Source organism: Oncorhynchus kisutch, linkage group LG4, assembly GCF_002021735.2.
Source record: "Oncorhynchus kisutch isolate 150728-3 linkage group LG4, Okis_V2, whole genome shotgun sequence".
Classification (NCBI taxonomy): domain Eukaryota; kingdom Metazoa; phylum Chordata; class Actinopteri; order Salmoniformes; family Salmonidae; genus Oncorhynchus; species Oncorhynchus kisutch.
The window spans coordinates 59,922,275-59,935,171 of record NC_034177.2 but is presented as its reverse complement, the minus strand read 5'-3'; the positions used below and the strand labels follow the sequence as shown (position 1 = coordinate 59,935,171).

Genomic DNA, 12,897 nt, shown 5'->3' with positions numbered 1-12,897 from the left:
TGGTCAATGAATGTCATTCCATGAGAGGGAAACATTACTTTTCTAAACATAGTCGTAAACTATACAAGTCTCATAACAACGGAAACATAAACAATGGAATAATATAGCCCACATTTTGTGTGTATGGTAAAATAAAAAAGTTGTACTAATCTCAATCTCTAAGGATACGCTGTATTTCAATAGTTGAAATTACCGGAAATGATACAGATTTTGGCTTTGGAGGGACAACCTGCAGTTCAATAACAAAGGGCTACATTCAATTTGGACCGCTGCGTTGTCGTGCGATTGAAATGTGGAGTTTTTTTCCCAATTGAGCCGACATATGCAGCGTTTACCGTGCATGCAGTCCCCGTTTAAGGGCGGATTTAAAACACGCTATAGCTCCGATCTTCCGCGGTCCGGAGGGATGTGGTAGAGAAATGTAACCACATTCAATATCATAGACAGAGCTATGTACTGTATGCAAGGACTGACCAGCCATTCTATCAAAATGATAGTATTATTCATGTTCTGAGGCTATACAGTGTTTGTTTACATTTGCATTGTTTACAAACACTGATGTAAAACAAGGTTATGTTTTGGGTTCTGATGGGGTACAACAGTTGAACTAAACTCATGAGGCATTTGTAAGTTATATTCTTAAGGAATCAATGGGTATATAGCATTATTTTAAGTAAAAATGGAAGTTGCAATCGCAGATTGCCCCCCTTAAAATGAAATAATTATCGGATTAAATGCTATATGAAGAGATTGGTGGTAGTAACAGATTCTGTGTTAGAGTCCAGCCATGGAGGTCCGTGCATCAGTGCCCCCGAACAGTGGAATTAGGCACAGCCATTGCCCAACAATAGAGTTTAATATCTCCTCATTGGTTGAGCCTTTGGCAGGATCTGGCACACAGGCTTCAATAATCAGATGCCGCTTGTACCACGATGGCAACATTTAAACATTTCTAACGATCACTTTCCATCCCCAATTCTTGGTATTCAAACGAATGCAGGTTTGTTGTGGTCATACGACTATTCTAGGCGTAACTCCGTACAGTTGTGTTAAAGTAATATGGGACTTTTTATTATTACTGAATTATTACTGACCTGATTTATCTCATTTCTTGGGTGTGAGTCAGAGGTACAGTATAGGCCTACATCACCTCCTTATTCTGGTGCCAAAATATTGACAAGGCATTTGTGAAATAATAATCCCAATTACTAGTGATCCTGATTCAACCGTTCTGTTTAGCACTTTGTTCATTTCTGATAATGAAAGATTGATTGATCAACGACATGACATGCATTATTATTAATGATGATGATGATCAATTGATTAGATTTGTCTAATGTTCTTCACTCGTTAAAAAAACGACATCACTCTTCACCTATTCTCTCACATTTGTGGGCCCCAAAAACGAGGCCCTTTTATTTGTTCATATGTTGGTCTACCATTGACGTAATCCCGTCTTATCTCAGAGCACAGGAGCTCCGGACAAAAGGACGGCGCACTGATCAGGGTGGTGCAGGACCAGACTGACCCGCCATCACTCTCACTTAGAACCTGACACATCAAAAGAAAATAAATGCTGTACATTTTTAGGTCCCCTTTTGCACCCCCTGTTGTCTGGGGATACAACATAGATGAGATGGGGCAATTAAGATAGAAAGAGTTGAAATGGCTACGGTTAATGGATGTTTTGGGTACAGGATGTACATTCAAATTTAATTCCCCAAATATATGTTATGATTGGTTACCATAACAATCAATTTACCTCCTTGTTAGATGATAGACAAATACTGGCTCAGTTAAATGGAAAGTGACCTTCACCTGTAAAGTGCTCTGCTTTGATGTCTCCACTCAAGCCAAACAGAATGGTTGTTGGATGAGAACCATCGCTTGCTGACTTGGTCAAGGGATCCATGAGACGATCAAATATGTGCAAATGTACAAAAGAACAAAACTTGACACAACTCAAAAGCAATTTCAATAAAATAGCTAGCAACTTTTATTTCAGTAGAAAAACTATTATTAAACAAACACAGTTTTAAACACAGTTTAGAAAAACTGAAGAGCACAAAAAAACATGTAGAATTTCCAAAATGCCTACATTTCGTGGCTAGAGAACATTATGTTAACTAGACTCTATGGCAAAAAGTTTAACATTTACAAAAATAGATTCAAAATGTATCTTACCAAAGTCGTAAAATGTCACTGTTTTTTTACACAATAACAATTGGGGCAAATAACTCCACTTGTAATCCTATGATTCGCATTCACTATAAATTACACAAAATTATGTCAGGGTCTCATCTGGAAGATTTGATACAAATCAAATCAAATTTGATTTGTCACATGCTTCATTAAAAACAGGTGTAGACTAACAGTGAAATGTTTACTTACCAACAATACAGAGAGAAAGAGAAAATAGAGAAAGCCAAGATGTCTGTGATTACCAGGGAAGAGTTTACAGAGGAACCAACTCTTTGCTAAATCAATTGCAGTACAGTACACTGAAATGCAATACAAGCTGTCAATTGCTTTGTTTGGAAGAATTTTAGATTAAACATATGTCTAAACGTAATAATCATAAAATATAAACAAATGTCAATAAATAGATGTTTTATAAATTATAAATAAAAGCAATACAAATCTATTTATTGACTCCTGGGTTGGAGAAAACGCCTGCATCATAAAAACAAATACAGATTGTCGTTTACCTCAAACAACATGACTAGTTTTTCAGTTTTCCATCTAGTCTATGTAGGAACTTGGAGGCCGTCGTACTGGTAGGGAAAGGACGAATGCATGTACTCCTGTTCAACTGGAGAGCTGTACATGATAGTACTGAAGCACTGATAGTTCTCTGGCTGCACAGAGTCAAACTGCAGGTCCAGCCACTGTCTGTGGGGGGCTTTGCGCTTCTGGGCGTCCGTCAGGATCCGGCTGAGGGCCATGATGTAGCTGAGGGCCATCTGCAGAGTCTCGTACTTGGACAGTTGCTTATCCTGGCCCCACTGGGGGACCACTTTACGGAGACGGTCAAAGGCTGTGTTCAGCCCCTGCATCCTCTTCCTCTCACGGGCGTTGGCTGCCATCCTCCGCCGTGTGGAACCATCATGCTTCTCTGGAGATCCAGACTTGGAATCCAGACTCTCGGACTCGGATCCAGAGTCAGATCCAGTGCAACTGGGCTGGTGGGACACCATGGTTTTGGTCACAATTCCACGATTCAGTTCACAAGTTTTCTCCTGGTTCTGTATGTTACCAAAACCTCCCAAAATGTGGCGATGAGTCAACCAAGTCAAGTGGTGTGTTAACTAACCGCCAGACTGTTTTAAGACGTTTTCAAATTTCGCAAAGTTCCTCTTGTAGCTGTCCAAAATGGTCTGGTGTTGTGGTAGCTGTCCAAAGTCCTTGTCTAATTAAGCTGTGTATCGATGAAGCTGTATGTCTAGTGAACAATTTGAAGTTAATCCAAAGTGTTGGTCCTCTGCTAAGCCTAAACAGTAAAACAGCTTCTGTGTCTCTGGTCTTGGAGAGACTGAAGAACACACTTTTATATGACTCAGGAGATGAACAGGTGGCAGCAGGTGGAGTCCCATCCCATCCCACATACCCCCCATCTATCCCCAATATTGCTTTTAACGCCCCTCCCCAATATTGCCCTCCCCCCATCCTCAATATTGTTTGCTGGGATAGACACCAACGCAGACACACAAACACACACACACACACCCACTCACAAAAACGCAAACAAATCCTTAATGAAATTCCAATTAAGTCAGCCTGTTCTATCTGGTCATGGCTTCACTCTGAGCCATCATGGCTTTACTAACAGCCATGCGTTGCAAACACAGAAATCTACCATCTGGCAATGAAACCTATAGAGCTGATTATCTTGGTTGAAATTCTAACCAGTGTAAAGACAGTGACATCAAAGGAAAATCTATAAGTAACAATTGAAAGTCTTATGTTCACTTTACTTCAATAGGAAATCAACATGTTGCAGTCGTACTTTCCATGATCTTTTTTGTTCGTTTTTTTGTTTTACGTTAGGCCTTCGTTTGCTGTGTACGGCATACGTTGTATTCAATGATTATAATAGCAGGTTATTTTGTCCCTTAAGTAAAAATGAGTAATTGAATTGCACAAGAGCTGAAGGAACAACAGATGTTAAATATAACATAGGGGAACTTCATTCGATGTCAACATTCATGACATTTGTTGTAATATAGATTATTGGGGCTTCTATGCAGCTTCTTTAAAATATCCATTTGTCAGATTTCCTTTAGAAAGTGAATTAATTATCAGTGCTAAATATTATTTATTATCATGATTTAACATTTTTTTTGCGTGTGTTTATTGATTATGTATTTGTGATTTGCATTGCATACCTACATTTAGAAAGAACATTTGGGGATAATATATAAATGACATATTAAAGGAAACACCACTTGTTTATTTACTCGTTTATCACAGGTTTCGTTCTTAGTCTCACAATGATAATACGGATAATCTCATTTATAATCTGAGACAGATTATCCCCAGAGAAGTAAGTGTAAGTGTGACCCCTAACCCCTAAATGGTTTAAGAGTGACTCCTAGACAGCACCCTGCTCAGTTGCTCTTTTCACCGTCTGGGATTAATAAAATTAAAATAAAACGATTTTGAGAAGGACAAAATCACGTACACACAAAATATTCTGACATGTTATTGGTCTTGTGAAACATTTTGTTTTGAATTTGATATTTTGGGTAGAGTTAGGGACGGGACATACATTACATGAATAAACAAGACGTATATTCATTATTGCTATGGTTTATTAGAATGTACTGAAAGAGATTGCTCCAATATTGGGTGGCTATTGCTAGTCTGTTTACCAATGCTGTGTTCTTAATCAAGCACAGTATGTGGTATACATTAGTGTCCTTGTACTTACTGGGGACCATGTGTGAAGTAAATAATTGATCTGTCTAGTGGTCCGAGGAAATGAGACTTGACAGAATAATTTGTTTAACTGTCTGTCCTTTCCATCTGGTGCAAGTAAGTCCAACAACCAAGGGATGAATCTGACCAGGTCAACAGCCCCTCCCCTTCCATCCAAACGTACCCACTAAACACGAACCCACACAGTACATACCAACATCCCACACATAGGCCTATAGCTAGCTTTAAATGCACTCAAATGTTAGACAGTCGTATTTCTGAATGGCATTAACAGATATGTAGAACGTTTGCATAAAATAATATGAGTAATGACTACAGCAATCCCGGTCAATATTTACTAGCTCTTCTCGTTGTGTTTACTTCCTGGAATAGATCATGTAACGTAATGCCGTAGAAAGGGATTTATGTGTGAAAACCCAGGGTATAGAAGCATTGTGTATGAATCATGAATTACTGCTAGATGCCCAAGATGCTGCCTCATGCCTAGGTCATATTGGCTCATGGACACAAGCTCATGCTGTTTGGTCATTTTGGGGATGGACTGGTTTGCTGTGCAATTAGGCATATAATCCCATCTACCAGTTTGGTTCATTGATTACAGATGGATGTAGTTGGCCAGCTGCTGCTTGTCTTGTCTGTGGCCTATGTCTCAGACCGTCTCCGACCTTTCCATTTCTTCCAGCCTTGTTTTCCCACTCATTCGTGTGATTGGCTTGTCTGACAAGGACTGGTGGCTGGCTTACCCCCTCTGTCAAAAGCCATATGTCACAGAAAAAGGAGTGACCCGTCCAGATGCATGTAGATCTACTTGGAGATAACGGCCTCTGAAGTTTAAGAGTAGGGAAAGTGTAAAAACGTCAGTATTAGGGGCCGACAGTATGTTCGGTCAGATTTCGTCAATCTGATTAGATTAAATAATATACTCAAATTTCATTTAGAAATGGTTAAGAGCATGTTAGCACCAAGTTTAAACGAGGCTCCTGACTCCCTCTGTAGATGGCCAGGTAGATGTGATCCCAATCAGCTCACAATGCGTCTTTTAATCGTCTACACCTGTCTAAAAATGTGGGCACAATAACAATGTGGACAGGATCAGGATGCTTGTTAGCACCAGGTATAAACAGGGCTTCTATCTAAAAAACGGCACTTGAAACCACGTGACTATTTACTCTCCTAAACCAACCACTAGCAAGTGTCCCTTCACAGCCAATTCATCATGGACATATCCGCAGCAGAGGGCCTATTACCTGAGACTCAAACGTCAGGGTTCAATCAATGATAGAAACAGGGTCCATTATAGCCCCGTCCTGATCTTGTCTACATTTTGATTGTGCCCACATTTTCAGAAATGTGTCTACACATGGTTTAAAATGTACTTTTTTTTTTTATCCCTCCACTGTGTCCGCAATACAGACTATTGCGGGTCCCTCCCTGTATGCAAATGATTTCATAGCAGAATCCGAATGCAGACAAGATCAGGATATGACGGATGTCAGAACCAGGTATAAACAGTGCTTATGAGGGGCATGACAAACATTTTAAAATGAGTAACGGTTTGAATAAAAGTACAGTAATTAAATAATGGAGTAGAATAAATCAAATTTGGTTTGATTAATTCATTATCACATTAATTCATTGCATAACGTTTTTGTCACTTCCACCCCTCATACCCCCCTTAACACAGTAGGACTATAACAACCATGTACCGAACCCCAGTATAACATGGTCCTTTACCAATCAGCCAACAAGTAGCAGCTGGTCAAATGAGGCTGGGGACTGCAATTAGGTCAAGTAAGGTGAATGCAATTTCATGCCTATTTGAACTTTTTTGCTCGTCTAATTGGTGTGATTAACATTGCTTAATTGGCTTAGCTGAGCATTGTCTCCTGTCTGGAATTGTGTATTGGTCTCAGAAGAAAATAAGTAAATAACAAGCTAATAAGCCTGAAACAAGATCTCACCTCATATTTGACAATAAACCAAAGGGAAGAGTAGTTGAGACCTAGCATGATATCCAATTAAATTGGATTATTGCACTGTATAACAGAGGTAAATGTAAATGATACATGTGTTGATTATCATGTTACGAATGTATACTCCATAAAAATGAATCTGGCTGATAATGAATTAGTCAATAATCCATAATAATAACAATTGTGAATGAGTGGATCAATGTTTGTTTTTTTAAAGGTAGGTGGAACAATACATTTTATTTTGCTAGACTTTGATTCTACGTAAAATTGAAATAATTAAAAAATAAAGATATTTCCATAAAATGTCATGCATTCATAATGTGTAAGACACATGTATGTACAAAAATATACATTATATATATTTTTTGGAATAAATATAACTTTATTCTCAGGGGGAAAAAACTATTTTACATGGTGAAACTTGACATTTATTGAATATGTGTTCAAACATTTAATCTGTTATTCAATAATCGCATGTTAGCTACAAGGGTGTGTACAGTTCCATCAAAACGTCAAAACATAATCTCTCCCACACATACATTTCATTCTATCAGTGAATCCTGTTAAAGCACATGTGCCTACCAACAAACAAATATCTTTCCTATCACTAGACCCACTAACATTGAAACACATGAGTATATTTTTCAAAGTACAACTATACTGCTGCATGAACATTATTGCATAAATTCCTGTCAGAATTTAGTTTTTCTTATTAAAATAACTTACATATTCAGTTACCTATCTCCATACAGCAGAAATAGCAGCTCAAATCCCTCACCTTAAAAAGGCATTTCTGTCAAGTAAACATCATGATAGTGTTTGAAATGCAATCCTTGGATAACGCTCCTGGTGTACTGTTAAGCTACTGTAAGCACAACTATCCATTTATGAGGCAGTGAGAAGAAACAGAGCCATTTTCGTAATGCAAAAAGCATTGAGCAAAGCGCAAAAATGACCATAAACCCCATTCCAATCTGGCTTCATTTCAAACTGCGTGATTAAGAGGCGACTATTTATCTATTGTTCGGTTGACTGAACTCTTGTCAAATGATCGCCACCTGATAACACACATTTTAGCTGAAACGTTTCAAATGTAATCACACTGCAAGTTTATAATGAGGCTTACAGTGTATTTTTTGCACTTTGCACAATGCTTTTGCACTACGAAAATGCCATCCTTTGCTTACAGTAGTTCACTTGCTTTTCCATATGCTATCAGTATGGACTCAAAACACAACAGGACCACAGTGCAAAAGTGTGCATTTACAAATCATGTATTCGATGTGAAATATTCTGTTTTAATTGAACATCAAGGTGAACTCAATCATATTTTCAAACCAATTCTAGATATCAAATTGTAAAGACATATTCGTAGTAGAGCTGGCTATATACACTGAGTGTACAAATCATTAAGGACACCTTCCTAATTGTTGAGTTGCAACAGCCTCAATTCGTTGGGGCATGGACTCGAAAGCGTTCCACAGGGATTCTGGCCCATGTTCACCAATGGTTCCCACAGTTGTGTCAAGTTGGCTGGATGTCCTTTGGGTGGTGGATCATTCTTGATACACACAGGAAACTGTTGAGCGTGAAAAACCCAGGCACTTAAATATTCTGTCTTGCCCATTCACCCTAGGAATGGCACACACACAATCCATGTCTCAATTGTCTCAAGGCTTAAAAATACTTATTTAACCAGTCTCCACCCCTCCATCTACACTGATTGAAGTGAATTTAACAAGTGACAACAACAAGGGATCATATCTTCCACCTGGATTCACCTGGTCATATTCATAGTACTTGCTACAGTGGAGAGTACAAGTACTTGATACACTGACGATTTTGCAGGTTTTCCTACTTACAAAGCATGTAGAGGTCTGTAATTTGTAATCATAGGTACACTTCAACTGTGAGAGACAGAATCTAAAACAAAAATCCAGAAAATCACATTGTATGATTTTTAAGTAATTCATTTGCATGACATAAGTATCTGATCACCTACCAACCAGTAAGAATTCCGCCTCTCACAGACCTGTTAGTTTTTCTTTAAGAAGCCCTCCTGTTCTCCACCCATTACCTGTATTAACTGCACCTGTTTGAACTCATTACCTGTATAAAAGACACCTGTCCACACACTCAATCAAACAGACTCCAACCTCTCCACAATGGCCAAGACCAGAGAGGGTGTAAGGACATCAGGGATAAAATTTTAGACCTGCACAAGGCTGGGATGGGCTACAGGACAATAGGCAAGCAGCTTGGTGAGAAGGCAACAACTGTTGGCACAATTATTAGAAAATGGAAGAAGTTCAAGATGACAGTCAATCACCCTCGGTCTGGGGCTCCATGCAAGATCTCACCTCGTGGGCCATCAATGATCATGAGGAGGGTGAGGGATCAGCCCAGAATTACACGGCAGGACCTGGTCAATTACCTGAAGAGAGCTGGGACCACAGTCTCAAAGAAAACCATTAGTAACAAACTACGCCGTCATGGATTCAAATCCTGCACCGTACGCAAGGTCCCCCTGCTCAAGCCAGGGCATTTCCAGGCCCGTCTGAAGTTTGCCAATGGCCATCTGGATGATACAGAGGAGGAATGGGAGAAGGTCATGTGGTCTGATGAGACAAAAATAGAGCTTTTTGGTCTAAACTCCACTCGCCGTGTTTGGAGCAAGAAGAAGGATGAGTACAACCCCAAGAACACCATCCCAACCATGAAGCGTGAAGGTGGAAACATCATTCTTTGGGGATGCTTTTCTGCAAAGGGGACAGGACGACAGCACCATATTGAGGGGAGGATGGATAGGGCCATGTATCGCGAGATCTTGGCCAACAACCTCCTTCTCTCAGTAAGAGTATTGAAGATGGGTTGTGGCTGGGTCTTCCAGCATGACAACGACCCGAAACACACAGCCAGGGCAACTAAGGAGTGGCTCCGTAAGAAGCATCTCAAGGTCCTGGAGTGGCCTAGCCAGTCTCCAGACCTGAGCCCAATAGAACATCTTTGGAGGGAGCTGAAAGTCCGTATTGCCCAGCGACAGCCCCGAAACCTGAAGGATCTGGAGAAGATCTGTATGGAGGATTGGGCCAAAATCCCTGCTGCAGTGTGTGCAAACCTGGTCAAGAACTACAGGAAACGTATGATCTCTGTGATTGCAAACAAAGGCTTCTGTACCAGATATTAAGTTCTGCTTTTCTGATGTATCAAATACTTATGTCATGCAATAAAATGCAAATTAATTACTTTAAAATTATACAATGTGATTTTCTGGATTTTTGTTTTAGATTCCGGCTCTCACAGTTGAAGTGTACCTATGATTAAAAATGACAGACCTCTACATGCTTTGTAAGTGGGAAAACCTGCAAAATCGACAGTGTATCAAATACTTATTCTCCCCACTGTATATACACTGAGTGTACAACACATTAAGAACACATTCCTAATATTGAGTAGAACCTCCCCCACTCAATGTATGCATGTGTACAATTAAATTTGTCAGTTTGGCTTTCCTTTAGTGTATTTCTTTGATTTACATGTAATGCACATATATTTTATATAAACATTAAAATAAACTATCTTTATTTGACACAAATATATACGTTGGAAATAAAAACAAACCATACAACAACCACGTCCAAACGAAATAGTCAATTTGCTAAAGATAAAGAACAGGTTGAAGTGTATGATGATGAAAGTATGTCATGATCATCTACATTCAACAACCTTCTCAATATCAAACTAACTAATCAAAAGTAGAACAAAATGAACCATAAACAAATCAGACCTATCAAAAGATGATAGTGAACTAAAATTTGGCAAGTTTGTCTGTTTTGTGTGAATAAGACGCTTCAAATGATACAATTCAATAGGAATGGCAGAAAAACAAACAGAGCATTAGGTTGCCAGTTGTAAATCTAACCGTTTTTGTCATTGTAATTTCAATGTATCACATCAAATGTATCACACAAACCAGATGACACAAACTGCTAAGATTATAGTCCTGCTCTTCCATCCCACTGGCCACCACAGATTAGATGAACTAGTAGATTAGTCATTAGGAGGTGTTAGAGCAGACTCAACTCTGGGACCCAGTTTCCCAGACACAGATTATGCCTAGTCTTGAACTAAAAGCACTTTCAATGGAGATTCTCTATTGGGCATGCTTTTTAGTCCAGGATTTGGCTGAATCTGTGTCTGGGAAACCAGCCCTACGAGACTCCAGAGAAGAGAAGTTTGTAGACTCAAAGGGCCAGTAGTGATTAAAGTGGTGGTGGTGACAAAATTCTCAAACTTTCCTCAACTTTTGGAATTTCGGAAAAACCTGTGCATTATGGGAAGGTTTACAGACTTTTACAACCCTCTGGTGAAGTGTGTCTGCTCCTCACAGCTCCTCACTCTCCAGCTGTGCCTCCACAGGGGAGCTGGAGAACAGGATGGGGCTATTGTCCGTTGTGGGGAAGGCAGATTTGATGTCCAGGCCTTGGCCGGTCAGCACTGCATAGCGACTGCCCTGCCGCGGAGCTTTTTTCATAGGCAAAGGGACCTGCTTATGCCACTGGGCTGCAGACAACAGAGACACAGTGCCTTCAGAAAGTATTCATACCCCTTGATGTATTCAAAATGTTGTTGTGTTACAGCCTGAATTCAAAATTGATTTTTTGGGATTTTTTTTATCTCACCGCAATACCCCATATTGACAAAGTGAAAACCAGTTTTTTGAAAATGTAGCACATTTTACTGAAAGTGAAATACAGAAGTATCTCATTTGTATGTATTCACACCCCTGAGTAAATACATATTATAATCACGTTTGGCAGCAATTACAGCTGTGAGTCTTTCTGGTTAAGTCTAAAGAGCTTTGCACACCTGGATTGTACAATATTTGCACATTATTATTTTTTAAATTCTTCGTTGTTGATCATTGCTAGACAGCCATTTTCAAGTCTTGCCATCGATTTTCAAGCCGATTTAAGTCAAAACTGTAAGTAGGCCACACTCAGGAACATTCAACGTCCCTTTGGTAAGCAACTCCATTGTATATTTGGCCTTGTGTTTTAGGTTATTGTCCTGCTGAAAGGTGAATTTGTCTCCCAGTGTCTGTTGGAAATCAGACTGAACCAGGTTTTCCTCTAGGATTTTTCCTTTGCTTAGCTCTATTAGGTTTATTTTTTATCAACAACAACAAAAAATCCCTAATCCTTACCAATGACAAGCATACCCATAACAAGATGCAGCCACCACCATTCTTGAAAATATGAAGAGTGGTACTCAGTGATGTTATGTCTTGGATTTGCCACAAACATAATGTTTTGTATTCAGGATAGTACATTTTTTTGCCAATTTTTTTACAGTTTTACTTTAACACCTTATGAAAACAGGATGCATATTTGTATTCTGTACAGGCTTCCTTCTTTTCACTCTGTCATATAGGTTAGTATTGTGGAGTAACTACAATGTTGTTGATCTATCCTCAGTTTTCTCCTATCACAGCCATTAAACTCTCTAACTGTTTAAAAGCCACCATTGGCCTCATCCCTGAGCGCTTTCCTTCCTCTCCGGCAACTGAGTTAGGAAGGAAGCATGTATCTTTGTAGTGAGTGGGTGTATTGATACACCATCCAATGTGTAATTAATAACTTCACCATGCTCAATGTCTGCTTTTTACATTTTTTTACCCAGAAGGGCCCTTCTTTGCGAGGCATTGGAAAACCTCCCTGGTCTTTGTGGTTGAATATGTGTTTTAAATGTACTACTTGACTGAGGGACCTTACAGAAAATTGTAGGTGTGGAGTACAGAGATGAGGTAGTCATTAAAACATCATGTTAATGGGGCCTCCCGGGTGGTGCAGTGGTAAAGGCCACTGCAGCGCCAGCTGTGCCACCAGAGACCCTGGGTTCGCGCCCAGGCTCTGTCGTGGCCGTGACCGGGTTAGGGATATCCAAGGTTGCCAGGTGCACGGTGTTTCCTCCGACACATTGGTGC

The 12,897-nt window shown here is 39.6% G+C and overlaps 2 protein-coding genes across 3 annotated transcripts in view; both read right to left on the bottom strand.

Moving 5' to 3' along the window:
- Positions 1-1,969: 1,969 nt before the first annotated feature.
- Positions 1,970-3,513, bottom strand: atoh7 (atonal bHLH transcription factor 7). Its single transcript, XM_031823335.1, has one exon. The coding sequence runs from the start codon at positions 3,195-3,197 to the stop codon at positions 2,748-2,750; it is 450 nt and encodes a 149-aa protein (XP_031679195.1). The 5' UTR covers positions 3,198-3,513; the 3' UTR covers positions 1,970-2,747.
- Positions 3,514-10,267: 6,754 nt separating this feature from the next.
- Positions 10,268-12,897, bottom strand: part of mypn (myopalladin) — a 56,279-nt gene continuing 53,649 nt past the window's right edge. For both annotated transcript variants that reach the window (XM_020481456.2, XM_020481457.2), the window contains one exon: positions 10,268-11,474. In XM_020481456.2, the coding sequence (XP_020337045.1) occupies positions 11,296-11,474 (179 nt within the window). In that variant the 3' untranslated portion in view covers positions 10,268-11,295. The remainder of the gene's footprint in view (positions 11,475-12,897) is intronic.